Source organism: Aspergillus undulatus (assembly GCF_047715775.1).
Source record: "Aspergillus undulatus strain CBS 261.88 unplaced genomic scaffold BDV17scaffold_71, whole genome shotgun sequence".
Taxonomy (NCBI): domain Eukaryota; kingdom Fungi; phylum Ascomycota; class Eurotiomycetes; order Eurotiales; family Aspergillaceae; genus Aspergillus; species Aspergillus undulatus.
Genome location: NW_027396675.1, coordinates 927 through 27,507, shown reverse-complemented (window position 1 = coordinate 27,507; position 26,581 = coordinate 927). Strand labels below are relative to the sequence as shown.

The following is a 26,581-nucleotide window of genomic DNA, read 5'->3' as shown; positions in this document are numbered from 1 at the left end:
AATAACAATCATGTAATTAGACGAGATTCCGCTTTCTGTAGCCGCTTTACCGAAGCTTGATAATGCTTAATCCGCCACTCGACCGTAGATTGGCCGCTGCGATAGGGCAGACCCAGTATGACGAACCTTGGTACAGGCTGCTTAACAAGCCTTGCCCCCGGTCCCCAGCCGACCTCTTTCGCTTTTTCTCATCCTTCTGCACACTGGCATTATCCTTCTCAATCTCCAAGATGGCAGAAGACCAGGAAATGGGCGTCAAGGAGGAGTACTCCGACGCACCTCTGGTCGTCTCAGAGGAAGAGGCCCTAGCACGTGCGCGCAACAGCCCTGCGGAAGCCCTCTCTCTATGCGTCACCTTCGTCCCCGAAGACCGCGACAATCCACGGTGCTGGGGCTACTGGCGGAAATGGTACATTACCTGTTTCGTGAGCATGCTCAATGTAGTCACGACATGGTGTGCCGGTGCCTTTTCCTCGGGGGCGCCTGAAATTGCTGAGCATTTCGGCGTCTCGAGCGAAGTCACTACTCTGTGTCTGTCCATGTACGTTTTGGGGTACGCCGTGGGACCGGTTCTGTTGGCCCCTTTGTCTGAATATTTTGGCCGGCAGCCTGTTTATCTTGTGTCTTGGTTTCTTGTTTGCTTGTTTCAATTGCCGCTGGCTTTGGCTCCTAATATCGGGACCCTGATCGTGTGCCGGCTGATTGCCGGCATGGCGGGGGGTGCAGTAGGTCATTCAAGAACCTTTTTTTTTCCTTTTTTTCCCACTGGTGCGTTGCTAACTTTACAAGCCCCTCACGAATACGGGCGGCTCGATTAGTGATTTATGGGAGCGCAATCAGAGCGGTGGTCCCATGGCAGTCTACGGCTTATCCAGCACTTTCGGCCCACCTATGGCGCTGGTCATAAGCGGCTACATCGGCCTAAACCTAGGCTGGCGCTGGATCTTCTGGGTGCTCATGATCATAACCGGATTTTTCTGGATACTCCTGGCCCTGACGATCCCGGAAACACGCCATAGCATCATCCTACAACGCAAGGCCGCGCGCGCCCGCAAGCAGATGCGCCGCGAAGGACTTCAGTCTGCCTCGACCACTGTCGATCTCCATGCCTCTGGCCGTAAGGGTCTCCATCAGTTATTCGCCATTACCCTGTCTCGCCCCTTCGTCTTTCTCTTCACGGAGCCTATCACCACTTTCTCGGCCATCTACAACGGCTTTCTCTACGGCCTCGTCTACCTCTTCAACGAGGCATTCCCTCTCGTCTTCGGTGAGCCAAACGGCCATGGTTTCAACGTCGGCCAACAAGGCCTCGCCTTCCTAGGCCTGGCCATAGGCCCGATTCTAGCCTTTGCTCTGTCCCCTCTCCAAGAACGATACTACCTCCGCCGCGTAGCCGAAAACGACAACAAGGCCGTCCCCGAAGCAAGAATGTGGATGGCTCGCGGCGGCGCACTGCTCATCCCCATCAGCCTCTTTTGGTTCGGCTGGACAAGTTATCAGTCCGTCCACTGGATCGTGCCCATCATCGCATCCTCGTTCTTTGGAGCGGGCTTGTACATCGTTATCCTGAGTATCCTGAACTACGTCGTTGATGGGTATCAAACGTATTCTGCGTCGGCGCTCGCGGGTGTCATTCTGGTTAGGAATGTCGTTGGCGCTGGGTTCCCGCTGTTTGCGACGCAGATGTATAACCGGCTCAACTATCAGTGGGCGAGTAGTCTGCTCGGGTTTATTGCGATTCTGCTCGTGCCGATTCCGTTTGTGTTTTTTTATAAGGGGGAGGTTATTCGGTTGAAGAGTCCTTGGGCCAGCGAGCACTTTGATTCGAGTGAGGATTCGCCGCATTAGATTGACCGACTAACCGACTACGGAGGAAAGGACAGACGGCAATATCTAGAAGCCGGAAGGACGGATGAGATTAGATATGATAGAAAACCCCTGGTTGATGATGTTGTTGTACATACTAGATAAGGGTCTTGTGATGGGATGCAGAAACGAACGGCGATTGTATCAACCAAAATCCCAGGGGTATTATTACTAGAAGACAAATATATACAAGAAACAAAACTTGGCAGTCCAGTTCATCCAGCTCGTTTCACATGCCATGCCATGCCGCTCGGGTCGAGGGAGGCGCGCCATCCAGTCCGGTATTTACGCCATCTCCGCATCGGCCTGCAACGTCTCCAGCGAGTCCGTCGACATCCGCCGCAGCTTGACGAACTTGGGCCACGTGTTGGTGAGCACGAGGTACTTGATGCTGTGCTCGGCATCGTCAAACACGCTCGCGCCGAACCCCTTGGGCATGTCGCCCATGTACGCAGCGCGGTTCTTAATGGCGACCAGCGAGCTCTCTGAGAACTCGGAATTTGTTGGCGAGCGGAGGGCAGCGTTGTCGAAGGGGGTGGCGGGGTCGGACTTGGCGTCGTCCTCGTCGCCGTACATGATGCGCGCGGGCTTCTCGAAGATATTCTCCAGCTTCTTGAGGTCCTGGGACGAGATGTTGACGGGGAACTCGGCGTGGCGGACGCTGATAAACTCGGCGTAGATGTAGAGGGCACGGTTGAAGGCTTCGCGGATCGTTTCCTTGGTTGCTTCGTCGTCCGAGTCGGTGCCTTCGATGAGGGCCTTGGGGAGGGCGTTCTTCCACTCGGCGATGGAGGTGAGGAAGGCGACGTTTTCACCGGAGAAGTCGTTGAGGGCGGAGAAGCGCTGGAGGGGGGACGGGTTGCGCTCGAGGACGTACTCGAGGGCGCTCATGTTGAGGACGCTCTCGCGGGCGCTGTTGTCGCTCATGACGGAGTCGTTGTTGGACTTCCAGCCGGACATCATCGAGTCGACCATTGTTGCTGTTGAGCCGAGCGATTTGGTGTCTGAGTTGGCGCCCTTGGTGCGCTTCTCCCACTGCTGGATCGCCTCGAGGGTTTCCTTGCGAAGGGATTGCTGGCGCTTGACTTCCCAGCAGGGGAGGAGGACGGTGAAGATTTCCAGGACCATGATGCTCAGGCAGATCCTGCACTTGTTAGAAAGAGTTGTCGCGATGTAAAGCAAACTCACCACTGAGGAGGAAGCCAGACGGCATTGACCTTCTCCATGCCAGGAGCGTAGAGACCGACAAGCCACATAGGGGTGGCAGGGAGACCAGCAATAGCGCAGCCGATGGTCTGCATGCGCCAGCCCTGGGTGTCGTGGATGTTGCGCGACTTCCAGAGGATAAAGGGAGCAATGACCCAGCACCAGAAGAACTGCCAGAAGACGCCGGGCCACCTGGATCTGTTAGATGTGACCGTAGAACTGGGATAGTTGTTGACTTACCATTCCCAGCCGCGGCCCTGCTCAGCCTTGACGACCATCTCGGGGCCGTTCACCTCGGTGCCAGGGATACCGAACGAGGGGTGGAACTTGCGAGAGATGACCCACATGATGATTGTGAGAAGGATCTATACTGGTTAACTGACATCACTCGAGTCTACGGAGGCAGATACATACCTGAACGAACATGGCGATAGCAACGAGGATGACAACCCGTGTAGTGTACTCGAGTCGGCGGAATTTGCCAACGAGACCCCCCTGGCTGCGTTTCACTTCAGGCGTCTGGTCAAGGAAACTGTACTTGGCGTACTTCCTCTGCAGCTTCGCGACGTGCAGGAAGTAGCTGTTGGAGCCGTGGAAGAGGGCGAGACCGCAGGGCAGGTAGATGCCCATGATCCAGTACTGCGTGTCGCCGGGCATGAGAGGGCCGATCAGGACGCCGAACTGGACGCACCACCAGTAGATATGAAGGAACGTGATAGCGGCAAGCGAGAGAGCGAGACTGCGGACACGCAGGATGGGCGAGTCGCGGTTGCGGACGAGGAAGGCCATGCCGGCGACGATCACGGCGGTCCAGACGATTCCCCAAACCACCCAGAAGATGGCGGCCGGCGTCTTGACAAGCTCGGCCTTGGAGTCGGCGGTGACTCCAAGCTCGGACCCCATCGTGGCGTGTATCGTGTCGGTCCGTGTGCTGAGAAAGGGCGAAGGAGAGTGGTGAAGTTGGAAGCGCTTGTCAGCACGGGGTGTCGTGTAGAGCGAATGGGATAGGGAACTCCGGGATTAAGAGAGAGAACGAGTCCAAAGACCAAAAAAAAAGCAATAGCAACTCTGGAGGGGGGTGCAGCATCCTTAATAAGATCAGAGTACCGCATGGATTGATCGCGCCAAATCTTGCAGGATCTGCAGGACTATCGAAAGGACTCCAGCTGCAAAACGCCGAATCCTGTCTGTGAATCGCCAATCGTTGGAAGTTCCTGCAGGGCATTAGCAGGAATCTCCCGTGGATGACATGATGCAGGCCCGTTGCGTACCGTTATCGAGCGCAACAGCTGCATGCTGGTGGGTTTGGTTCATCGGCAAATATCGGCGATATCGAGATCTGCAGCACTATCGACTCACTTGGCCGATTTGATCAGGATTGGTCCCACCGGCGAGCTTACCATCGAATCACTTTCAAGCACACCAAGTTATCTTTGGCGGTGCCTGGCTGCATGGGGCACGTTGTGCCGTCCCAGTCGTGCCAGCTGGTGGACCCTCCTCGGCGCAGCTCGTGCTCTGCTCTGCCCTGGAAGGGAAAGCAAGCTCGCAGCGATCTCCAGGGGTAAGCTCTCTGTATCCATTCGAGCTCGTGATCCCCGGATTCATGACTCGATGGTCGACAGTTTCTGTCTCGACCAATTGGGCCCAACACTCCTTCATCTTCATGCTGCGCCGACCGTGTCGACTTCAGACAAGACGAACTGCTCGAAACGCCGAACTCGAGCGAAGGAAGCCTGAAACAAAGCGCGATCGCGCAATCTAATTTGTTCGCGCAGTGACAAATCTTGCAAAGCCCGAGCCCACAGTCCACACGGGAACAGGGACGGGCACGGCAGGAACAGGAAGAGGCTGGCTGTGCGCAGGCTCCAGTCCAGAGCCCTGACGACAGCCCACTGACTCTGCGCTCCACTGACTCAAGGCGACCCCGAGGAAAAAAGGTTCGATAGCGCCCGTCGTACGTACCCTTCACACTGCAGCTTTGTTTGCCTTTCGGCAGTTCGATCGAAATTTTTCCATTCTGACACCAAGACCGCCTCAATCCGCCGGGCCTGCGAATCGCCTTTGAAGATGAACCTATGGCCCTGCCTGATCCTTGGTTTCTCAACTACGTATTCCTTGTTCAACTCTCAGTCTCGGGCACATCAAACGCTTCGTCCTGACGGGTTTACGTCAAGGTGTGCTCCACGAGGTAGGCTAGCTGGCTGCAGGCAAGCGCCCCATAGTCTGCAATAGTCGCGTTTAGCGGATAGTCACTCTATCGATCTGATCAGTGATGAACTGGTCATCGCGATCCAAAGGTTCCAACTTCCCAGCCCTTCGCCCGGTCGCGCTCCGTCTTTGCTGACATCGAACCCCCGTTGTATTGTAGGACTGTATAAAATCGTGCCGCGCAATAAAAACGCATCTCGTGTGGGACAGTGTAGTTGTAGAAGTAGTCTGTCAATTTTATCGAGTATTTGTTGCGGGAATTGCGGCATTTTGTGTAGTTGCAGGTGCACAGTTTGGTAGCTGATCCATGCACCCACCGCAAGCACCGTTGAACGGCCTTCAATTACAGCGTACTCCGTACAAGCTTCGTACTATTGACTCATAATAATTGCTCAATGCAAGGTAAATGGTGGATTGTGGAGCAGATGTCGTTGTATCTGCTGGTGGCTCGTGCGTCTGCAATCCATGGATGCACCGACGCAGGACGCAAAAGGCTTTAAGCTTAACTTGACACATCAATACTCTATACAGTACGAGGAGAGGAACAGGTACAAAGCCAGCGAGAAACCAAATATCATGCCGCGGCGACCGCAGACGACCAGGCACTTTTGGCCCCAACCCGGGATGCGTGCTCTCGTCAGCCACACTGGTGCTGGACTGCGACTTGTTGATATCATCCCAGCTTCTCTTGGCCTACCCACTCTGTACATTGCAACGCAGGGCTGATTATAAATCTGTATACATACTGGTGAGTCACATATCGGAGAATTTAAAAGCATAGAAGCACTTGGAAGGCTTGGCTGGGGTGTATATAAGTACTCGAGCCGACCATGGACTGGGATGCGATAACCAGTGGCAAGGAACAATCCCCAACTTGTTTATCGGCAATCATTCAAAATCAAGTCTTCTATCGCCATGTCGCACCTCCAGTATTTCAGCTACGAGAGCTTCGGCACCCACATCCGCGAAGTCCTCTCCTACAGCCAGGCCGTTCGAATCGGAGACCGAATCGAGATCTCAGGCCAAGGTACGTATACGTCCATCCTGCTCAACAGTACCACAGCCCAAGAAACTAAAACCTTCCAGGAGGCTGGGACCCAGAAACGCACCAAGTTCACGCCGGCTTGGCAGAAGAGATCAACCAGGCATTCGCCAACGTCGAGCTGGCATTAAAGGACGCGGGCGGCAAGGGCTGGAGTCAGGTCTACCGGGTTCGCATTTTTACGACTCTTGTGACGGACCAGGAGGCGATTGGAGTGTTAGTGGAAAATCTTAGAAAGTGGATGCCAGATCATAAGCCCGTTTTGACGTGCGTTGGGGTGAGTGAGTTGGCTTTGCCGGGGATGAGGGTTGAGATTGAGGCGTTTGCGCATGATGAGCGGGACTAATGGGCAGGAATCTGAGATGTATTCGTCGGCCATGAAAGAAAATGATGTATTATGAGTATTAGTATATATATCGGCAAGAACAAATCGTCAGTTACCTGGAAGCTCAGCCGGCGCTTGCGCCGCCCTTGCTTCCATCTCGTGCATCTCTTTGCCGTTCATCATCTCGTGTCTGACCATCACTGGCTCTGTATCTTTTGGATCGTCGACGAGTTTTGTTTCGTCTTGAGCAGAACTCTTCCTCTTTCGAAACAAGAAGAACCACAGGATGAATGCTATGATCGCCAACCCGGCAACGGCTGACCCGACGCTGATTCCCGCAACGGCTCCTTTGCTGAGACCTCCATCGCTAGAGCTGTCAGACCCTAAAATAGGAGTCGGAGTCGCAGTCGACGTTGAACCAGGCACAGCACTAGACGTCGACTCATCCTCTTCTCCCTCCTCCTCCTCCTCCTCCTCCACTTCCTCTTCCTCATCATCGTTGGTCAAAACACACCTCCCAAACTCCCCCTGACACCCACTCCCACAATATGCCGTGTCTCCCCCACAATACCCCTTCCCCGAGCAACAATCACCATATGTGCTGCCCAAACAAGTAACATTACTAGTCAGCGTGGCGCCGCACGACCCCGTCGTGCTAATCGTCTGCACACTCGCGTCATTGCACTCGCCGAACTGGAGCTGGCATCCTTCGCCGCAGTACGCTGTCGTATTCCCGCAGTACCCCTTTTCCGAACAGCAGTTTCCCCATATTGAGCCAATGCATGTAACGTGTGAGTCGGAGTTCGAGCCGCAGTTTCCGTCTGTGCTGGTGTTGTTCATTGTAGGGTTGGGATCTTGGAACGTACATGAGGATTACTGCGCACTATCTTCAGCAAATTCTGAACCTGCCTCGACCAGCGACGGGAATTGCAGGCTTCAAACAGGCCCCACAACAGTGTCTTGCAGATAGGGATATCATTCAGCGCTCAAGTTTTGGCATTCCAGTTTTCAGGACGCGGGGAGCACCTAGATAATATACACTGATAGAACCATGGTCTAGATCCATTCATTCTGGCCCCCAAACGCACTCTGATAGCCAAAGCAGCAAATAAGCAGTTCATTGGACCAGCGCAGCCTCTCCAGGCGCGCCAAGACACGCCAGGCTGCAGAAAGAATGTGTTAATTCAGCCGCAGCCCCTGGACTGGGTGGCCCTGATTCAAGAACTGACCATAGTCCTTCTGTGATTGGACAGTCCGTAAGACACAGGGACCTTGGACGGGCTCGAGCCGCGAGCTAAACTATGCTGGGAGCCTGGACGGCTGAGGTTGGGTTGGATTGGACTTGGAGGAAGAACAGGAACTCACAGGGGTCCTTTAGGGAGACTGCAAAAGAACGAACCCAACAGGTTCGTGACCCATGGTGAAATTATCAGAGCGGACCCCAAGGATCGATTGACGTCTGAAACATAAGGTTAATGGGAGTTTGAGGCTGGTTTCCCATAATCATGGGAATCTCCGCCCAGCGACTCCTTAATATATAAAGCGGCCGTTCGCCTTGACTGGGCTGGCCACTAATGAGGCGGCCGGCGGTTAGGGTCTCTGCATGAAGACCCCACAACTCGCGCACTGAACTTCGACAGAATGTCTTCTCTTATCGTAGATCTCATGCGGCCGACTTGCTGCTCGGATTCGAATGAACACAATGATTGAAGAAATCGGATTGCATAACTAGTTCCTAAACTCGTCAAGCCATAACGGTCATGACGCCATCGAAAAAAAAAACCCACCGTCTACGACAGCTTGAACCCCTGGTATCCAGAATCAGCAGCCTCCTGAATGTACTTGACATAGTTGCCAATGCCCCCAAAGTAGCAAAGCGGCTGCTTCTTGCGACCAGGGATATTAACACCCATATACCAAGAGTTCGTCTCGCCAAACAGAGTGCGCTCCGCGGCATCCTTGACTTCGCGCTTCCACTTGTCCTCGCCGTTCGCGGTCGCTTCGATCCTCTTCAGGCCGGCTGAGATGACATGTTGAATGCAATTCGCAACCCACTCGCCCTGGATCTCTGCGAGCTGGGGACTGAGGCCGAGCGCGGTTGGAGCCTGCGGGCCCATGGGGAAGAATAAGTTCGGGAATCCGCCCGTCATGAGGCCCAGCGCTGTCGAGACGCCGTTGCCGTGTTCGCGCGTGTCCCACTTCGAGCCGAGCTGCATTCCCTCTGCACCGACGATGTTGATTGCCAGGGCGCTGCCGGTTAGGGCGTCGAAGCCGGTTGCGTAGACGATGAGGTCGAGCTCGTGGGATTTGGTGCTAGTTTGGATGCCTGCGGCAGTGATTTCCTGGATTGGGTCCTCGTTGACATCAATTAGCTCCACGTTTGGCTGGTTGAAGGTTTCAAAGTAAGTTGTTTCCAGGGAGGGCCTCTTGGTCCCGAAAGCATGGGGTGGTTTGGCAGGGGCGAGCTTCTCGGCAACGACCTTGTCTGGGACGCGGCGGTGCACGCTCTCGCGCCAGAAGTTGTACGCTTGCAGGTTGGCATCACGCGAGGTCAAGAGGTCGGAGTAGTTGCCGAACCAAAAGGCAAGACCACCTTGGTCCCAGAGGGACTTGAAAAAGGCATCACGGGCCTCTGCACAGTCGTCCAGGGCGGAACGCTCGTTATGTTTGAAGAAACCGGTCACCGAGTTGCGCCGCTGAAGCATCTCCGGGTAGTACTGGCGCTTCAGCTCATCCATCTGCTGGGAAGAGTAGTCCTTCTGGCGCATTGGGGTCGCAAGGTTGGGGGTCTTCTGGAAGACAGACATATGAGCGACTTCGGGTCCAAGCGTTTCAATGATCTGAAGACCGGACGCAGCACTGCCAATGACCCCAACGCGTTTGTTCTTCCACTCGATATCATCACGCCAGGCCGAGGTATGGACGCTGTTCTTGAAGTTCTCGACGCCCCTGAATGCAGGAATATAAGGGATGGTGGTGTAGCCGGTGCAGAGAACGAGGAATCCGGTGCGATAGGTGGAGCCGTTAGAGAGCGACACAATCCAGGTGTTGGTGTTGCCATTCCACTCAGCACGCTGGACGCGAGTCTGAAGAACGATGCTCTCCCTCAGCTTGAGATGATCAGCCACCCAAGAGAGGTAGGCCTGGACCTCCTTCTGATCGGGGAATCTCTGCGACCATGTCCAGTGTTTGTAGATGGCGGGATCGCTGAACTCGTACAGGGGGATCTCGGTGTCGACTCGACAGCCTGGGTAGCGGGTATAACACCAGGTACCGCCGACGTCGTCGCAGGAATCGACGAGAACAGTCTTCACGCCGCGCTGTTTGAGAAGATGCAGGTTCCAGAGGCCGGCCCAGCTGGCGCCGACCACGAGGGCTTCAGTTACGATGATGGTCATGTCGGCTGAATGGGTGGAAGGAAGGACCGGTGTGTTGGAGCGAGGCTCATGAGGAGGTGGAAAGAGCGAAGAGGGACAAGAAGAAGAGAAGAGGAGAGGAGGGAAGAAATATGCCCGGGGGGGGTAGTGGGTGGGTGAGGAAGAGGAAATGCTGCAGTGAAGAGAGCAACACAACCCAACGCAGTTCACCAACAGACCAGTCTCCCGCCAGCAAACCCATCAAGTGGCCTATGAATTGTTCGCTCCATGGCTTGACATAGTCAAGGCTCGAATCCGAGTGGCCGTAGTCGAACTCTCCCTCCAGCTCACCCCTGCCAGAATAAACTTCCTCCAAACCCTGTCGTATTTAACCTTCCTTTGTCTGCCCTGCACATTGCATTCTCTGTGGTCTCTGTGAGTCCTGGGAAACACGCCCCGGCGATTCTTGCCGCTGGCGGCTGACGGGTCGTGGGATGTATGGTCAGCTTAGGGTTGCCACGAGCTGGGGAAGCCTTGTAATCTTTGATAGTTGATAGTTGATATTGAGGAGTCTATCCCCGATCTGCATGGAACTTCATTAATACGATCCTGTTTCTGCATCGCCCCAACCTTATCGCCGCCCTAGACTTCTTGGGCTAGCAACCGCCGATCCTGCGCTTGGCTTTGTCTGCCCTGTTTGTTTGCTGCTGGCGGCTGCATCATTTTACATGATTTCAGAGAAAGAACAATATCCACAGATGGAGCCTTCACCGGGTCTTATACTCCCGAAAAGACTGATTGTTATCCAGGATTGAGAAATCACCCGCATCGCGGATTAAAATACGACGACTCCAAACCCTATTGCACGCGGTTCACTGACACCAACCTTGTCTGTGAGGCATATGCATCCAGTAGCAAACAGCCATATACGCAGTCACCGGTCATCTATACTGCTTCAGGAGTGCCGAGTCTGCTACCCGCATTGACGGCAAGGATGACCGCTCATTATTCCCTCCTTGCCCAGAGAAGATTATGCCCTTATACTGGATCTCCCGTAGCAAAGCGGCCGGGATTATGGTTCTATGACTTCATGGACTCGGGTGCCGTGCCGCTGTTTCACAAAAATCATGAGGCCTGGATAGACAGAAACAGTGGAGACTTGCTCTGCAGCAGCATGCCAGCACAGTGGCTTTCTTAAATCAATCCCGTTTTCCGGCACGACCAAACCCCACCATAAGCAGACAATGAATTTCAGCTTGAACAACCGGACTGACATTGTAGATCACAGGAATTGGACGTAGAACAGGGCCGAATGCCGCCCGTAACCTAGAACTTCTCCCGTGGCAAATCCAGTGAATCTTAATTTCCTTATGGACCTGCGTCTTACTAGCAATATATCTACCAAGTTCTTTTCTTGCCATTTCTTCTTGCGATAACGTCACCAGACTATAGCCTTGCTGCTTGCTCAATATCATTCTTATCCAGTCCATCTTGTCACCCGCAACGAACCCAAACCCCGCTATCCTCGCCCTGATAACGCTATCAAAGTCGGCATTCTCCCTCCCAACCTCCGGGGAAGTCTTCTCCCTCGCATCGAGAAACTCATACCTGCCAACACCCGAATCAGCATTCGGGAACCACCGTTAGGTTATGGGATTTCTAGAATGCTCGAGTTCAAGAGTCCGGGCCAGAATCCAGCCATCTTCCATTGCGAACGCGGCGCCGGATCCGAACGCGCCTGAGAGCGGGTGGCTTGCGTCGCCGATCAGGGCGACTTTGCCCCATGCTGTGATCTCTTGCAGACAGGGGCCTGCAACCATCGCGAACTCCCTCCGGGTACCCTCGGGGACAGCCTTGAGTAGTTCCTGGATGCGGGGATTGTATTCCTGGGCATGGCCGAAGTCAAGGCTTAGCTTAAGTTTGAACAAATTTTCAGTAGGTAGGTAGGTAATTGCACACCCTGGTCCTCGCAAGAACCCGCTCATTCGTAGCCGGGATTGCCCAGGTTGCCGCCCTGTCGGGGGTGACCGGCTCGTTATAAGATCGAATTGTAATCTCGCAAAGCTGGGGCTCTTTCTCGGATTCGTCGTCCACCCGGGCGAAATAGAGATGGCTGTTCAACCCATGCCACCATCCATTGGATGTGGGAATGTCCTTGATATGGTCGATCGAGGAGATCGGTATGAGCACTGGAAACGCAAGTGTTCCCTACAGAAAATTATCAGTCTTGATTCCCCAGCCCGATGCAAAACGTACCAGTCACATGTAGATGGTGGTAGGGAAATAAAGTCCGACGTACAATCTATCAAACGAAACGGGGGTCAGCTGCCTATAATCCCTGGTCTACGAGGATAGTACTTCGTACTCACCGAGCGAATTCCATCAGCCCCAACAACATAATCCGCAGTCGTGTCCGTCCCATCCCTGAACCCCAACCAGACGCCCTGATCCGCGCCGAGATCCCGCATCGACACCACATTCTTGCCAAACTGGATGGTCCCCGCGGGTACCTTTTCCAGCAGCGCCGCCTGCAACCGAGTTCGTCGAGCCCTAATCGCCGCGTATCGCGGATCTTCTTCCGCCTGCTCATCCGCCAGTGCTTCAGAACTATCACTGTCTAGATTTACAGGCTCGCATGTTCGTCCGTTCCTTTTCGTTGATGTAATATGACTTCTTGCCCGCTCGAGCTTTGATATGGACTGTGTACGGATTGCCGAGCAACGCACCTTTGCCACGAGTACCCCAGCTTCCCGCCCCTGATCCCCTCCGCAGCGCCCAGTAAGTTCAGCACGTTCCAGGCATTCCGCCCAATGCTGCTTCCGGCGCCGACCTCTCGAGGCTTGGGTGCTTGTTCGTACAGCTTGACCGATACAAAGGGGAGCTCGGACAGGGCGATCGCGGTGCCCAACCCGCCTGGACCGCCGCCGATGATGGCTATGGATATGGACGGTTGGTCGTGTACGGTCATTGCTTCACTGGAGATACCCTGTTGACTTGGCTCCCATACTCATGGTGCATATTGATTGAGCGCGGGGTTATAAAAACCACTGCGTTGCATGGACACGCCATCCAACGGATTCATGAGCAATGAGAGCGTTGCCAGTTGCAGAAGCTGATTAGCTGGATTGGGAGCTGATTGCGACATATTTGGAGAGCTTGTACAATACCTACCTAGACTAGCAGCTCCTGAGTATGCTGTTTTAGAGACCGTTTGCGCTAAAAGTCTTTTCCAGCGTCTCCAACTCCCCGGTGTTGAATTTTATCAGCGCTCCCTCATCAATCCTGTCCCCCCAAAGTATTTGGCGAAGGCGGTTAGATAAAGAGTGCGCTCAACTTACATCTTGTAACCTTCAGAATAACTCGTTCCTGTTCCACATGTGTGAATTCAAGTGTGTCATCAGGCTATGAGTGAAATACTCCATCATAAAGATCAATTTGCTCTAGGCACATCACCCGGGAGACCGAAGAAGTGCTTGCTTGATGGACTGCACACGTGAGGGCTATACATGGATGTGCTAGCTTGCGAGAGCAGAGAGTCAGGTCGCAGGTGGGAGACGTAACACATGCTCGTCATTGCGGAGAGGCTCTCCGAGTCCCCTCAAGACCGAATCTGTCTGCTAGTCAATGCCACGATTTGCCAGCTTGGAGAGCTCGTGCTCTCTGGTGCTGGGTTGCGAAGCAAGCCGCTGCATGCTGCTTCGGTGGAAAGGGAAAAGAGGTAAAAGTACAAGGAAACGGAAAGGTGTAAACAGAGGACGTATAAGAAGGAGATGATGACTAGAAGTTGATACTGTCAAGAGAGTCTGCTGCCGCTGTAACAAGAAGTGGTAGAAGAGACCAACTTTGACTGGAAGACCGTGTGCCTTTATAGTCCTGTCCTCCGCTGGAAGATTAGAAGTCCGAAACAGAGTGCTGAGGTCACATCTCCTCGTTCACGAGACGTCAAGTCCATGGTTGTCTCATTGATGCGCGATGCCGTCCGTATGGGTAATTTGTTCCTTCCCGACCTTCTCGCTGAGGCCGTAATCTGCCCACAGGAATAACCGCTTTTACTCTCTCGCAACCTCACGCTTGCGGCTGCGGCTGCGGTCTTGGGTATTTGGTTACTGGTGAAGAGTGACTGTGTTTAGTCTTCTCAAGCTTCACTTTTGGGGCTTTTTTTTTATCCATTCGCGTCACCTAGTCGTGCTTTCTGCTGCTGCGAGTTGCTATTCCCGTGTCACCTGGACCGTGGACAAGGGATCGAGTTCTAGTGCGATTTCTGATAGAGGATTTCTTGTACTACGGAGTATGTGCGCGACAGCACTACAGGAGTCATTGCAGAAGGACTCGAGCCCTAGATAGTACAGCAGTGGATGAAGGAAGACGCCCCCTTGCAAAGATAAAAGATGCCTCACAGGGATGCAATGTGAAACAGGCTATCTGCGTCTTACCTAGCGAGGTGGAATTACCTCTTTCAGTCTCGGCTGGGGTGGTATTAGGGAACGAGATGCATTATGCTAAGGGAATACTCTAGGGGGCTATTGCTGTCGCTTTCGATCAATTCTCCTGCTACCACCAGGCCTTGTTATAGGGTGCAAGGATATGCAGGGCGCAGAGTAAATCCCAAAACACAGAGAATTGAACATTGACGTACAATGGGGGCTCTTTCGTTATCCGAACTACCTACAACGCATGGTTTTGCTATATATAAACAGTGGACTTTGGCATTCGTACTGGGCTCAATTGGAGACATCCGTAGATACCCATTGCACCTTAACAAGCATAAAATACCTAACACCCAGCTATCTTTATTCCCTGTCTTATCTCCAAACTCTTCGCCAACTCCTCAAGATCAGCACCGCCCACACCCACCCCAACTCTGCCATTACCACGACTAAATCGAAGCCCGAAACACAATCCCCTCCTTCTTCGCATTAAATGTCGCAATCGCATCCATAAGCCCGGGACTCAACGCATCATAACTCTCAATCCCCAACTCCCTCAACCGCTCCCTAACCCCCGGGACAAGATCTGGATCAAGTCCCTGCCCAATAAGACTACTCACGAACCCGGCAAACTGCGGAGCCTGCCACCCCTCCCTCCCACCTTCTGGCGAAAGCTCAACATGCACGAAGTCCAATCCCTTAAACGGGTGATCGACCTCGATGCGTCCGAACAGGTGTACGCCGCACTCTTTACACGCGTACCGCTGGATCGGGGCATTCTTGTCAATGATGGCGAGTTTTTCCTTGTTGGACGTGACGCTTAGGTTGGTGGAGGGGACGACGCCGACGACGGAGAAGAATGCGCCCTTTGGTTTCCAGCACTTCGAACACCCACAGGCGTGGTTGTGGAGGACATCTGAGGTTAGGGTTATGGAGGCTTTGTTTGTGGGACAGTGGCAGGAGAGCGTTCCGCCGGGGAAGTTTGGGACGCCGGGTTTTATGCCGTTGTCGAGGAGGGGGTGGAGGGAGAGGGATGAGGCGGACATTTTGTGGTTTGGTTGGTGGGTTGTTTTGTCACCGGTCGTATAGAGTATAGCAGGGTTGAATAAAGAGTGAGGTAGATGTAAGTGGGTACCTTGAGAGAATCACAAACTAGGGCATTGGGGTCTGTTATATATTCCATTTAACCACCAATGCCAGCAATCTGCATGCACTCTGCCCTCCCTTCCGCTGCAAATACCCATGCAACCCCTCATCGAGACAACTACCCCTCACGAGGGGAAGAAGGTAAGCAACTAAGCTGATGCCAAACACGGCACAGAAAGCGCCATCAATGAGGAGAGCCATACAATCGTTAGTAGAGGCAGGTATGCTGACCGGGATGCCTCCCGAGCCCGGTCCCACCTCGGAATAGCTGCAGAGCGAGACGGGGGCATTATTGGCGGAGGGGTGTGGAGATGGCATGGCATGGCTTGGGCTTCTCGATCTGGAGATGGAATGCGAGGCCTCCACTTTGGATTGGAGATCGGGGTCGGAGCCGTGTTATCTTGCGTATTCCATGAGGTTCGAGGCAAGGATGATTTGCATTCTGCTGCTTCGGACGTGAGAGCAGTTAGCATGCAGTTTTTGTGTTTGTGCGCCTAACCTCAATCTGGTGAATCTGTTCTTGCTATTGTCATCAAGTTTACCATTAGAGAGAAATGCCCTAAGTAAGCTGATGAGGATGCATCTCAATGAGCATACGAGATGTCTACTAATTACCCGCCGAACCAGCAGTTATATATGTGATGATGATACATTACCGTCTCCAGAAAGAAACTATCTAGATAAATAACACGTATGACCGGAGAACCTCGTCTCAAGCGCAAGTGTAGTTTGTAGAGGTAAAGACAGGATGAGCTATGAGTCAAATCATGACTCAAACTCTACGACCTTGCTGACCACTTTATCATTATCATCGCGCCTTGCGTCCGCGCTCGCTGATTGAGCGCTGCCCTGCTGAGTATCCTTATCGTCGAGAAGTGACGATGCGTCGTCGCGCCCGCGAATATTGACGACCTCCGCGCCCTCAAGCAGATCGCGGTCTGCTTCGCGAACGCTGCGGCGCTCTGGGTCGGCGCCGTAAGCGCCTGCGCCCCAGGATGAGATGCCGCCGACCATGGACGGAGCGGTGGCGCTGTGAGGCCCGTCGTCGTCTTCGTCGTCCGAAGCGTCCTCGTCTCGGTTGAGGGCGTTGCGTTCCAGTTCGCGCTGGGCCTCGTCCATGCGCTTCTTCACCTCGGCTGCCATGCGGATACCGTCTGTGACGATGTTGTCTAGAACACCGCGCAGGCCTCGGTTTGGCGGGACAATGCCGCCAGATGCGCCTGCAACTGTGGCACCAGAGGTGGCAACTTGGGGTTTGGCGGCGCCGAGGTTAGAAAATGTTGTGAGATTCGAGGAGAGAGTTGGGAATTGCGTGGCGGTTGCACTTTGCTCGGAGAGATGGAAGGACTGGGGGAAGTAATTGTCGAAGAATTGTTCAAGTAGCTCGTCAGCTAGAACAACCATTCGGAATGTCGGGAGTGTGATATGTAGAGGATTGTTAGGGTCCAAAGCGGGATTTGCCGCTTCGGACGTGCTCTGAGCACGCTCTGCACCGTCTGTTGGGTTGCTGGTACCCGTTTCAGGAGTTTTAGCCTCGGGGCTCGGTGTTGACGACTTGGACTTTTCGTCACCTTCACCCACATCAATCAAATCCTCTTCGTCATCCCCAATGCTAAAGTCACCAAGCTTGTCGGCCGTCTCTGACGCCTGCTTCTCCTCGTCCATGGCCTTGTTGGTAGGATCAGCGTACTCAAAGCAACGTCGAATGAAGGAGCTGACACTCCCCAAGAATCGTTCACCGGTGCTGAGCTTGTCTTCTATGCCTTCTTTGCCAGCCATGAGATCTTCCGTGCTCTGACTGGGTGTAATGGTCCCTTCAAAGCCTCGACGGGAGAGGAAAAGCAATGCTTCTGACATTCGGAGAATTCCCTCTCTGTCAACCTTACCATCGCCACTGTCGTCATAAAGGTCAAAGAAGTAGCTGATGTTGTTCATGATGTCGCGTGGCCCCTTGAGGCGTGCGATACCGTTAACCACACTCTGCAAGCTCAGTCCGTCTGCCGAATCAGCCGACCATTTGCGGAACAGCCGCTGCATAAATTCGTGGTCGGCTGGCGCAGGTCGGTTGTTCATAGCTGCACGCCCAAACCCTCTGAAGCTGCCCGACACCGACTCCTTACGGGAGGGACCTGGAGAATCAGTTATGGCCCATTTGGCGGTAGCAGCTAGGAATTCTCGGAAGGCATCATAATCCATGTGAGTCGGGCTAGGACCGAGGCCGACACGGCCGACTTCACGGTCCACTGAGGGTCCAATGACAGAGGCCCGCTGTGATTGTTTTCTCTCTAGTCGTCGCTTCTCCTCTTCTATCACCTTTTGCCGCTGCTGGTAGTCGTAAAGGACTTCGTAGTAGCGGTCGTAGATCGCTCCCAGATCTTCTAAGCTCAACTTCTTGCTGTCGGGACCGAGGTTTCGGATGGACGTGCGCTTAGCAAAGCTTTCAATATTGTCCAATACAGCATCCTTGTGCTTTTCCCGTTGCTCAGTGATGGTCTGGTGCGTGATCTGCGAAAACTCCTTGAATGCCACCACCATCAGCTCTTGGAACCGAGTGATGGCCCTGAGTTTGGGGTTCTCAGATCGTGGGTGCGCTGACTCGTCAAGACGAGAAAAGTACGACTTGAGAACTGAGATGAAGGAACCGTCATCCTGGACGTCTAGGAGATCCTCTCCGTTGATTCGAAGGATCGCTAGCCCGACCTGGAAAAGGACCTTCGGGCCCTCCAGGAAGAACACGTCGAGGACGCGAAAGGCGAACACGAGAGGCATAGAGTTGATATATAGAGAGAGAAACCAGGGGAGTGAAACAACTGAGAGCTGGACATCGGATTTGCCGAGGTGCTCCCAGAGAATGGGCATGGTCTTCTCGACGAGCGACTCAAACACTTTCTGGTCAAGCAGCGTGCCATACATGGTCGTCGAGTAGTATCCTGGCACTAGACGATCGCATAGCACAGACAGTAAGAAAAAGGCTTGCGCCTCCGACATGTATCTAATATTGTTAGATCTGGCCCTGCGGGAAATTCCAGCGACTTACATCAATAAAGCTGCAACAACTATGTTCATTGCTTGACAGTAGCCGATTTCAGCGTTCGTCCAACTGTAAGCAGTAAGGACTCTCCGAAGGCGACCAATTCCTTCCTCACTCTGGAAGCCCGCATACTCGGGTAAACTGCGGTTCAAGTCCTTCTCAATCTCGTCAATCGCCAACGATTCTTGACCTTCAAACTTCGATAGAGTTTCCTCGTACAGCTTGGGCGACCTCAATCGAAGATTCAGAGAACCAGACGCTACCTCCCAGACCTCACCACGGAGCCGATTGGGAAGACCGACTCGGATGAGTTTGTGAAAGGTGGGCTGTCGGATCAACATCGCGTTGCGGCCGTTTTCTACACATTCTTAGTTCAAGTCGCAGTATGATACGCAATAAGCCTACCTCTGAAGTACTCTCCCCAGAGCCTCATCTTACTCCGGTCTCTGAGTTTACGCGCGTCACCGGGGTAGCGAAACAGCATTCCCAACCCAGCATCCGGTGGTGGCCTCACATCGGCGCCATCAGTCTGACCTTTCGCTTTGGCGCCGGAGAGAAGGTATTCTGAGTAACAGCCATTTACCACAGCCCGCAGATTCTCAATCTCCTTCATAGAGTCACGCAGGTTCTTCTTCAGGCTATCGCAGAACCGCTCGCAGGCCTGTCTGCTTCCGACCAGTTCAATTGTAAACCTCTGCGGAGGAGACGCAGGAGCTTGCTTGCTCAGCGCACCGTTCCATGTCGTCAGCGCGAGAGAGAAGATGTGACTGAGACTATTCAGTCGCTCCACGCGGCGAATACAACAAAGGGGTATCGTAAACCCATTCCCGGACGGTCCGGTGCCGTTCGTCTGGCCGGCCCAATGAGTCGAGGCGCTGAGCGTTGCCGAAGGAGCAAAGCTGGTGGGCTGCGTCGAAAAGCAGAGGAACCGCTCACTTAAATGCAGCCTACCAGCATATCGGTTGCCGCCGCGGTCAACGTTTCGAGAGGGGGTGTTGGAGGACGAAGCCGATACGGGGAGTATGAGTTCGGCAGTGATCTCTTGTATCGGGTTCTGAGAGTCAGGAAGTCGGAACTGCTGGCGGAAGAGAGACGCTTTCGAGGGATTGCGGTCGGAAGAAGATGTGAGGTTGGAGATGTTGAAGTTGGCCGGGTCGACGAAGGACTGAGCTTTCTGGAGGAGTGATGTCCACTGCATCATTTTGGGTCAGGATATAGCCGGCGAGGTCCGGGCCGTGATCGGGATACAAGGGGGAAGCGAGCGAGTGAGCGACGGGGAATCCGACCTGTACTCGACAGATAATGAGGCCCAGCTCGGCAAAGCGGGAGCTGCTGGAGCTTAGAGGGCGCTCGGAGCAACGCTAGGAATGGCTATGTTAACGGCCGACGGGTAGTCAGCGAACAATTCAGGGTCATCGTAGAAGTTAGCGCAGCATCTTTCGGAACATGCCCGGTCGGCGACAGGGTACAGCAGCTGGAGTGGTGGTGTTTGGAGTCGAAAGAGGGGAATGAAGCGGTTCGAGCTGATCGTCCCTGGCAGGCATCCGCAATCGTCTGCACGTGACGTAACGGCCGCCGCCAACCTCCTGTTCATAATTTAGATCTAGTTTTACCTTACTGAACCTGAAGAGAATATGAGAAACAAATTATATTGGTAACAAGATTGTTCACTGTCATACTAGGGAATGGATAGAGAATGTAAAACGTAACAATAACAAAGCCAGAAGGGAGACTGAAAACGTAAATTCAAATAACGCATCCAACCAGGTCGCTTTTTCTCGCTCCCAGGTCATAAACCCAAAGCTCTTCCCGACCAGCAGCCAGAGCCCTGACTTCCATTAACATCTTCACAGTTTCTTGCTCGCCCCAGCTGCCAAATCGTTATCCAATCACTCCTTGTCAGCAGTCTGTTGAGCGACTTCCTCATCGGTGTACGCTGGAGGGAGGTCGTCGACAGAATCGGTCATCAGACCCTGCTTCTCGGCAAACGATCCATCCTCGGTGACTTCCTTACGGTCGGTACGACGGTAGCGGTGCCACATGAAGACGGCAAGCTGGCCAACCATCATACCGACAGCGCTGGCGGCAAGACCAGCGAGGACTCCGAGAATAGCGGGGACGACGATGAAACGCATGACGCGGTGCAGGGTACGTTCCCAAGTCTTGTGGAATTTGTTGTGGAAGTGAGGGTGAGGGCCGTGGTGGCCGTGGTGGCGGTGGCCTCCTTCAGCTGGCGACATGCGGCCGAAGTCGCCGTGGTGAGGGGGGGGAGGGAAAGGAGGGCGCCCAGCACCGTCAGCACAACCCTGTCCCTTAAACATGCCAATGAGGCGCTCCTTGGCCGCGGCAAACATGGTGCGGATGCGGTGCATCAAGAACCGTCTAAGGCACTTGGACTTTCCGTTGCACTTCCCCCAGGATTCGCGGTCGGCGGTCTCTTCGATGTTGGCTCCGGCCATGTACAGGGTGCCTTCGGCATCGTGGATCAGGGTAACGGCGACGGTATCCAGAGGAACGGGGAAGCCATCAACATCGAGAACGGTGAATCGAACTTCGACCATGTCAAATGGCTCCTCGGGAGGAGAGGGGAGGGGCATCATTTCGACCGCGTAACCCAACGGGATGGGCTCGGCTTCTTCGCCATCTTGCACGTGTCGCTGGACGGCCACGATCGGAGCGGGAGGGGCAGGAGGGAAGATCTGGCGGTCGTTGGCTAGAAGACGGCCGTCATCGACAGTGAATTCCAGCGACTGGAATAATTAGTTTCCGGCTTTAACTGGAAATTTTCAAGTGGAATCATACCAGCGAGGTCTCATCGCCACCCTGGATGGCGAACGGGCATCCGGTGCAGAGAAGATCGACTTTCTGCTCCTGGGCGGCCTGGGCCTCGAGCGGGTGAAAACGCGCGATGTCATCAGGGATGGAAACCGAGTCGGCGTCGACTTCGGGGACGACCAACAAGGCCCTTGCGCCGGTAAGCGCGAGGGCACTCCCGAGGAGGAACGAGCGGAGGGTCATGGCGATAAGGGTTTAGAAAGTGGACATGAGAAGAAGACAAAGAAAAGTAGGTGTAGCGTGTTCAGTAAAGTTGGGTTGAATCCTCACAGAGGTAAAACGGTATGGGTGAGATGAAGAAAGATGACTGAAGTGAATGGGAAGTGGATGAAGCGAGATAATGTATGAGCATGGAGTTCGGATCCGGAGGCAGCAGTTGCCAGTCACTGGACCACTGCACAAGGCTGACGCAACCGCTATTCCCGGATTGGACTAGTGCCCTTCTATTCAGTTTTGCGGGTGGAGTGCTGACGACTACTGTTGGCCAGGTCAGATAGGCTGTGTCCTCCAACAACAGCAGTTTCACTCAAGTCAGAGACTGCATGCTGCTTGCTTTAGACTGCATATCATCATCAAAGTCATGTCTGCCAATCATCTATTCTCAGCATTACTGAGTGACTGAGCTGTCAAGCGCCGTGATGGGGCCTCGTTATTTATTTTTATCCCCGATCGCGGGAGATGAGCCGCTAGTCCGCATTGGGTCATTGGGGCCGAGTACCTATAGATATGAGGGAAGAGATTGAATGTTTATAATGATTTTATTATATATAGGCTGGTTATATATATATATATACTACTGTGTCATCCGTATATACTCGGATCGACATCGCTCCATCTGCCTACCTCAAAGTCTATGATGACTGGATGAGGACTGCTCTGTCCAGCAGAGCGCAACTTGGCCACAATCTCGTCGGGGCGCGTATTTGCTTCTTTCCAACTAACCTTGGGTTCTTCCGGTGCCATGTTTGAGACAAGCAACAAGAAGAGGAGGAAGGCAATGATCAGATGACTCCAGTTGAATGACCACCCGGGTGCTGTCCGGCTAGGCTCTGTCACTTGTTCTTGTTCTTGTTCCCATGTCTTTGTCGTCTGTTCTGGTTCGTATTCGACTTGTTCTGCGAATCGCACTATCTTATTGGAGGGCTTCTTTCTCAAGCCTGGGCCTAGAGACCAGCTCTTGGACTTTATTGACCATTCTCGTCTCTGGTCAACAGATACTGGCTTAGGTAGTTTCGGAAGGTACCTTGCTCCTGTGAAGATGTCTGGGCGTGGGATGAAAGGCCGAACAGTCTTGGTGATAGCCACCAGCTTGGCTTCGCTCTCCGATTCTTTCGGAGGCTCAACAAACGTTGTGCTCTCGGCTTTGACTGAGAAGCACTGCATGAGCCTCGACAGTTCCGTGTCATTTCGCTTGTCGTAAGGGTTAGGCGAGATCTTGCGCTTAAGGCCCTCAGCCAGCTCAGGAAGGTTATGACGGGGGAATTTTCGACAGCCTGTATAAAAGCGGACCAGCTCCTCAAGGCCCATCTCCGCGCGTCTGGTGGTATCAGACACTTTCTCCAGCCGCGTGCGCTTGCGCGGGATAGCGTTCGAGACGCCATTGTGGCGGCCTACAGGCTTGAGGGCCTTGAAGTTCTCCTTCCGTCCGTCCTTGTACTGGAGATAGGTGCTAGCCGCGCGACGCTCAGAGTAATCCTTTCTCAATTCAGCGGGTCGTGGCGCCGGCCGCACTGAGCCTCCTGGTCGGCGAGCTCGGGCCTTGGGCTGAGCCAGGCGCCGTCGGACCCGGACAAGGCCCGGGATGACATGCGGGTCAGGAATGGTGCCCATTGTAATGTCCTCATCGCGGGTGTAGAGGTCTTGCATGGGTGCATCCATCGTCCCGACAGTCAATTGGCTGCGAACAGGCTGCCGTGGGTGCAGGATAGACTGATTCATCACACTCTGCCTGACCTTTCGCTCAAAGGCGTTCTTCCGGGAAGCTTCAACGGAGTAAGTGGCAGCCATAAGACGACCAAACTCGTGAATCCGATTCCTCAACTGCAGGTTTTCCCACGACATATAAGCTTGGATTTCCTGTTGTTTCTCGCCGTATTTAGTAATCAGTTCGTCGCTCTTGCCCAACAACGCCTCGTAGCTCTTCGCAGCCTGATGAGCGGTCTTCAGTTCCTTTTCAAGCTCAGTGAGACGCGTATTGCGCTGCTCAAGTTCCTGCTTCAACTCCCTCTCCTTGTCCTCAAGCTCGAACAGCTTCTCAGTCGGGACAACAGCGCCCTTCGACGCCTCGCCACAACTGACAAGAGCCTTCTTGATGGTCTCAATCTCACCATACAGCTTAGCCATTTGCTCGCGGTTGTCCTGCGACTCCTGCATATATGAATGGTTCGAGTTCTGGAGCTCGTCGATCTGAAGCCGCATCCTGCTGTTCACCTGTTCATACTCCTCGACTTGAGTCTCGGCGTTTCGGAGGGCCGCTTCGTCCTTTGCCTTGTTGGTAGCCAGGAACTTGGCTGCTTTCTTGGGGTCTTTGGTATCCATGATGTGCTGGATGTCATTTTGAATGCGGTCTCTGTCTGCAATAATCTTGGGGTCGAGGTCGTCGCTTGCTGTGCTCCCGTCGCTGTCGGATGATTGTGATGGCGACCTCTTGGGCCCAGCCCGGTTGCAACGTTCCTTGTGGGTGGAATGGTGCATTGATGAACTCATGTTTGCGGTGTTGTGTTGTGATGTTGTAAGTGTATGTGTCGCGAGTGCAATGCTCGTCAATCAGGTGGTTGTAGCAGCTTTTGTGTCTGTTGAGCTAAGTAGTCCGTGGTTGTAATTGTGTGTTGTATACTAATAGATAGCAAATCCACAAGAGAATTTAGGGTTCTCTTATAACACCTCCCATAAAGAGTCAAGCCTCATAAACCGCCCTTTATACACTCTTTGTCCTGCACAATCTCTCTTGTCTTCTGTCTCTTATCCGTGAAATGACCCTTGTACTTTGTTCTTTGGCAGTTCACAATCGAGTCTTTGAGCCGCTCATTGGCGCACTTTTCATCTCCTTTGTGGTACGTCTGATCCTCTACTATGGAGGTTACGAGTCCTTTACTGGCCTTTTATCCACGAGACCTTACACTATTGTCTCATGTATTATCTGATCGAGTGCCTGAGCAAGTAGGTCTCGGTTCTTTTTTTCGAAGACAATTGCGCATTGATTCTAACTATTTGCCGATGGAGATCGAGGCGTGCGTTGAAGCAGTGTAATGTCGAGACCGCGTATGGGCGACAAGGGTAGATCCAAAACTGTTTGTCGCTGGAGCTCTAGAGAGACCGTCTGTAATTATCAATCATCATTCAGGTCTGTTAATTGTTCGCTTTATGTCGGTAGGCTGTATTGTTGTTGGTGTTGCGACGTTATCCCTAACCGCCGGTTAAGCCCTATCGATCTGCTCGCGCCTCATCAAAGAGTGCTTGACAAGAGACAGAAGCTCTCGAATCTCAAGGTAGGGGTGTCGTATCTCAGAGGATCGAGCAGAAAATGAGTCAATAGAGAGAATAGAATCCAGATTATATCTACAGCAATACTTAGGTATATAGCAAGCAGAAAGAAACCCTCCAACCAAACTAAACCCCAGCACGCCCTATAATCCCAATCCCAATCCACTGGCAAATCCAGACGCACGCCTGGTAGCCATCATAAGAAATCCACTCTCCTCCTTCTCCTCCTCTGCATCATCTCCAGGCAAAACAGGCGGCGTCCACCCGCCCATAACCTGCACATAATTCAAGAACGCGGCATAGCGGAAAAAGAGCCTATTGCGCTCCTCCGTCTGCGCACCAACGCTCACCCCCTCTCTCGAAACATACTCCTGCACTTCGTGCTGGATGTAATTGACGAATTGTTTCTGGTCTTGTTCTCGGCCCTTCGAGACTTTAGCTTGTGCGATTATCTCTGCTCTGCGGCGGGATAGTTTCTTCATGCTTCCGAAGAGGGTTCCTGTTGAGTGGCAGGTGAATGCGTACCATTCTGCGGAGTCGGTGTCTGGGAGATGTTAGTTTTGTCTTTCCTATTCAATTGAGTCTCGGTTTTTTGATGTATAAGGAGCGGAAAGGTTTTGGGTTTTGGATTTTGGAATGCTTACCGAATTGTCCGCCCCAGCCGCCGCTGACTATAAAGTCGGGAACCTCGCCGCTGATTTTAGAGACGAGTTCGCCGATATCAGTAACTGGTTCGGCGCGAGTAGACATTTTGGCGAAAGTGTTTCCGGTTTTGATTCGGGAACGCAGAAGTATCTCAAGGTGAACAGTGCGAATGAGAGTGAATCGCAATAGATTCCGCGAAGAGCAGGCCCGTATTTATGGCTTACCGGACAATGCACACCGTATCCATTGTTAGGACTCAAAGTCCCCATTCTTTTGTCCTGATACCTATCCTCATCTGCCGGGTGTTGCATGGACCCTGGTACAAGAGCGCCTATGCTTTACCACAGAACAAACGTAACAATCCAATGCTTCAAGTGGAAAGGAATGACCCGTGGAACTTACCCCGATGCACGCGCTTCTGGACAAATCAAAAGGCAGAAGCACTGTACACTTTCTATTTTTCTTGTCTAGGATATTATCTCTTGAGACTTAGCAAAGCAGTAAACAACGAGTTCCGGATTCATTGCTATCTTGAATGACATTGACTTCGTGAATGCATTATATGCCTTTGATATTGACATCCCATTCAAGGTTTCAACGTCCAAGGGCTTTGTTCGGGATGAGACTAACAATGGGAGTAGCTATCCGAGTCGACTGAAAGCCTTTCAGATCTCAGGGCTTGCAGGTCCAAGCTGTTACATAGACATGACTGAATAACAAACCAGAAACAAATCTGCGGCAGAGTGGTTCATGCTTGGGATTTTTGGGATCAAGGAAAGTCACGTCGGATCCCATGCCATCGAACCAAGACACGGGGACAAGCCCTAGGTAAACTGGGAATCACATTGATAAGTGAATATACGTACCCCTGTCGGATTCCTTGAAACCCCCCTGATATACACGCCATTGTCTATCCTATCTTCGAGGGTATTTGTCGGTGGAGTTTGTTTCTAATTCTTCTTATCGAAGATTATGCGTCAATTTGTTTGCTTGATCAGGCCACGGCGAGGA

At 53.2% G+C, this 26,581-nt stretch overlaps 12 protein-coding genes across 12 annotated transcripts; 3 read left to right on the top strand and 9 right to left on the bottom strand.

Moving 5' to 3' along the window:
• Positions 1 to 248: 248 nt before the first annotated feature.
• On the top strand, positions 249 to 1,881 carry BDV17DRAFT_301186 (MFS transporter; the record flags this gene model as incomplete). The annotated part of the gene is made up of 2 exons (XM_073764203.1): positions 249 to 725; positions 790 to 1,881. The coding sequence occupies 2 exons, from the start codon at positions 249 to 251 to the stop codon at positions 1,846 to 1,848; spliced, it is 1,536 nt and encodes a 511-aa protein (XP_073611085.1). The 3' UTR covers positions 1,849 to 1,881.
• Positions 1,882 to 1,899: 18 nt separating this feature from the next.
• On the bottom strand, positions 1,900 to 4,170 carry BDV17DRAFT_220041 (uncharacterized protein). The gene is made up of 4 exons (XM_073755578.1): positions 3,487 to 4,170; positions 3,313 to 3,437; positions 3,055 to 3,264; positions 1,900 to 3,010 (listed from the first exon to the last, which is right to left on the bottom strand). Exons 1-4 carry the CDS (start codon positions 3,973 to 3,975, stop codon positions 2,152 to 2,154), a joined length of 1,683 nt encoding a protein of 560 aa, XP_073611084.1. The 5' UTR covers positions 3,976 to 4,170; the 3' UTR covers positions 1,900 to 2,151.
• A 1,900-nt stretch (positions 4,171 to 6,070) lies between these two features.
• Positions 6,071 to 7,105, top strand: BDV17DRAFT_275101 (RidA family protein). The gene is made up of 2 exons (XM_073759175.1): positions 6,071 to 6,307; positions 6,367 to 7,105. Exons 1-2 carry the CDS (start codon positions 6,196 to 6,198, stop codon positions 6,666 to 6,668), a joined length of 414 nt encoding a protein of 137 aa, XP_073611083.1. The 5' UTR covers positions 6,071 to 6,195; the 3' UTR covers positions 6,669 to 7,105.
• On the bottom strand, positions 6,756 to 7,487 carry BDV17DRAFT_295562 (uncharacterized protein; the record flags this gene model as incomplete). Its single annotated transcript, XM_073763086.1, has 1 exon — positions 6,756 to 7,487. One exon carries the CDS (start codon positions 7,485 to 7,487, stop codon positions 6,756 to 6,758), a length of 732 nt encoding a protein of 243 aa, XP_073611082.1.
• A 950-nt stretch (positions 7,488 to 8,437) lies between these two features.
• BDV17DRAFT_295561 (flavin-containing monooxygenase) lies at positions 8,438 to 10,045 on the bottom strand (the record flags this gene model as incomplete). Its single annotated transcript, XM_073763085.1, has 1 exon — positions 8,438 to 10,045. One exon carries the CDS (start codon positions 10,043 to 10,045, stop codon positions 8,438 to 8,440), a length of 1,608 nt encoding a protein of 535 aa, XP_073611081.1.
• A 1,601-nt stretch (positions 10,046 to 11,646) lies between these two features.
• BDV17DRAFT_295560 (FAD-dependent oxidoreductase) lies at positions 11,647 to 12,971 on the bottom strand (the record flags this gene model as incomplete). Its single annotated transcript, XM_073763084.1, has 4 exons — positions 11,647 to 11,916; positions 11,981 to 12,211; positions 12,373 to 12,652; positions 12,730 to 12,971. 4 exons carry the CDS (start codon positions 12,969 to 12,971, stop codon positions 11,647 to 11,649), a joined length of 1,023 nt encoding a protein of 340 aa, XP_073611080.1.
• A 1,908-nt stretch (positions 12,972 to 14,879) lies between these two features.
• Positions 14,880 to 15,884, bottom strand: BDV17DRAFT_301178 (putative glutathione-dependent formaldehyde-activating enzyme; the record flags this gene model as incomplete). The annotated part of the gene is made up of 1 exon (XM_073764202.1): positions 14,880 to 15,884. Exon 1 carries the CDS (start codon positions 15,474 to 15,476, stop codon positions 14,880 to 14,882), a length of 597 nt encoding a protein of 198 aa, XP_073611079.1. The 5' UTR covers positions 15,477 to 15,884.
• A 90-nt stretch (positions 15,885 to 15,974) lies between these two features.
• Positions 15,975 to 20,132, bottom strand: BDV17DRAFT_275094 (GTPase-activating protein). The gene is made up of 3 exons (XM_073759174.1): positions 19,013 to 20,132; positions 18,614 to 18,965; positions 15,975 to 18,568 (listed from the first exon to the last, which is right to left on the bottom strand). The coding sequence occupies exons 1-3, from the start codon at positions 19,806 to 19,808 to the stop codon at positions 16,342 to 16,344; spliced, it is 3,375 nt and encodes a 1,124-aa protein (XP_073611078.1). The 5' UTR covers positions 19,809 to 20,132; the 3' UTR covers positions 15,975 to 16,341.
• Positions 20,133 to 20,240: 108 nt separating this feature from the next.
• BDV17DRAFT_275092 (uncharacterized protein) lies at positions 20,241 to 21,920 on the bottom strand. Its single transcript, XM_073759173.1, has 2 exons — positions 21,410 to 21,920; positions 20,241 to 21,357 (listed from the first exon to the last, which is right to left on the bottom strand). Exons 1-2 carry the CDS (start codon positions 21,623 to 21,625, stop codon positions 20,497 to 20,499), a joined length of 1,077 nt encoding a protein of 358 aa, XP_073611077.1. The 5' UTR covers positions 21,626 to 21,920; the 3' UTR covers positions 20,241 to 20,496.
• A 126-nt stretch (positions 21,921 to 22,046) lies between these two features.
• BDV17DRAFT_275090 (uncharacterized protein) lies at positions 22,047 to 23,161 on the bottom strand. The gene has a single exon (XM_073759172.1). The coding sequence runs from the start codon at positions 22,967 to 22,969 to the stop codon at positions 22,244 to 22,246; it is 726 nt and encodes a 241-aa protein (XP_073611076.1). The 5' UTR covers positions 22,970 to 23,161; the 3' UTR covers positions 22,047 to 22,243.
• A 79-nt stretch (positions 23,162 to 23,240) lies between these two features.
• Positions 23,241 to 24,253, top strand: BDV17DRAFT_275089 (uncharacterized protein). The gene has a single exon (XM_073759171.1). It carries the CDS (start codon positions 23,249 to 23,251, stop codon positions 23,819 to 23,821), a length of 573 nt encoding a protein of 190 aa, XP_073611075.1. The 5' UTR covers positions 23,241 to 23,248; the 3' UTR covers positions 23,822 to 24,253.
• An 815-nt stretch (positions 24,254 to 25,068) lies between these two features.
• Positions 25,069 to 25,675, bottom strand: BDV17DRAFT_295555 (uncharacterized protein; the record flags this gene model as incomplete). The annotated part of the gene is made up of 2 exons (XM_073763083.1): positions 25,069 to 25,469; positions 25,570 to 25,675. 2 exons carry the CDS (start codon positions 25,673 to 25,675, stop codon positions 25,069 to 25,071), a joined length of 507 nt encoding a protein of 168 aa, XP_073611074.1.
• Positions 25,676 to 26,581: the final 906 nt, after the last annotated feature.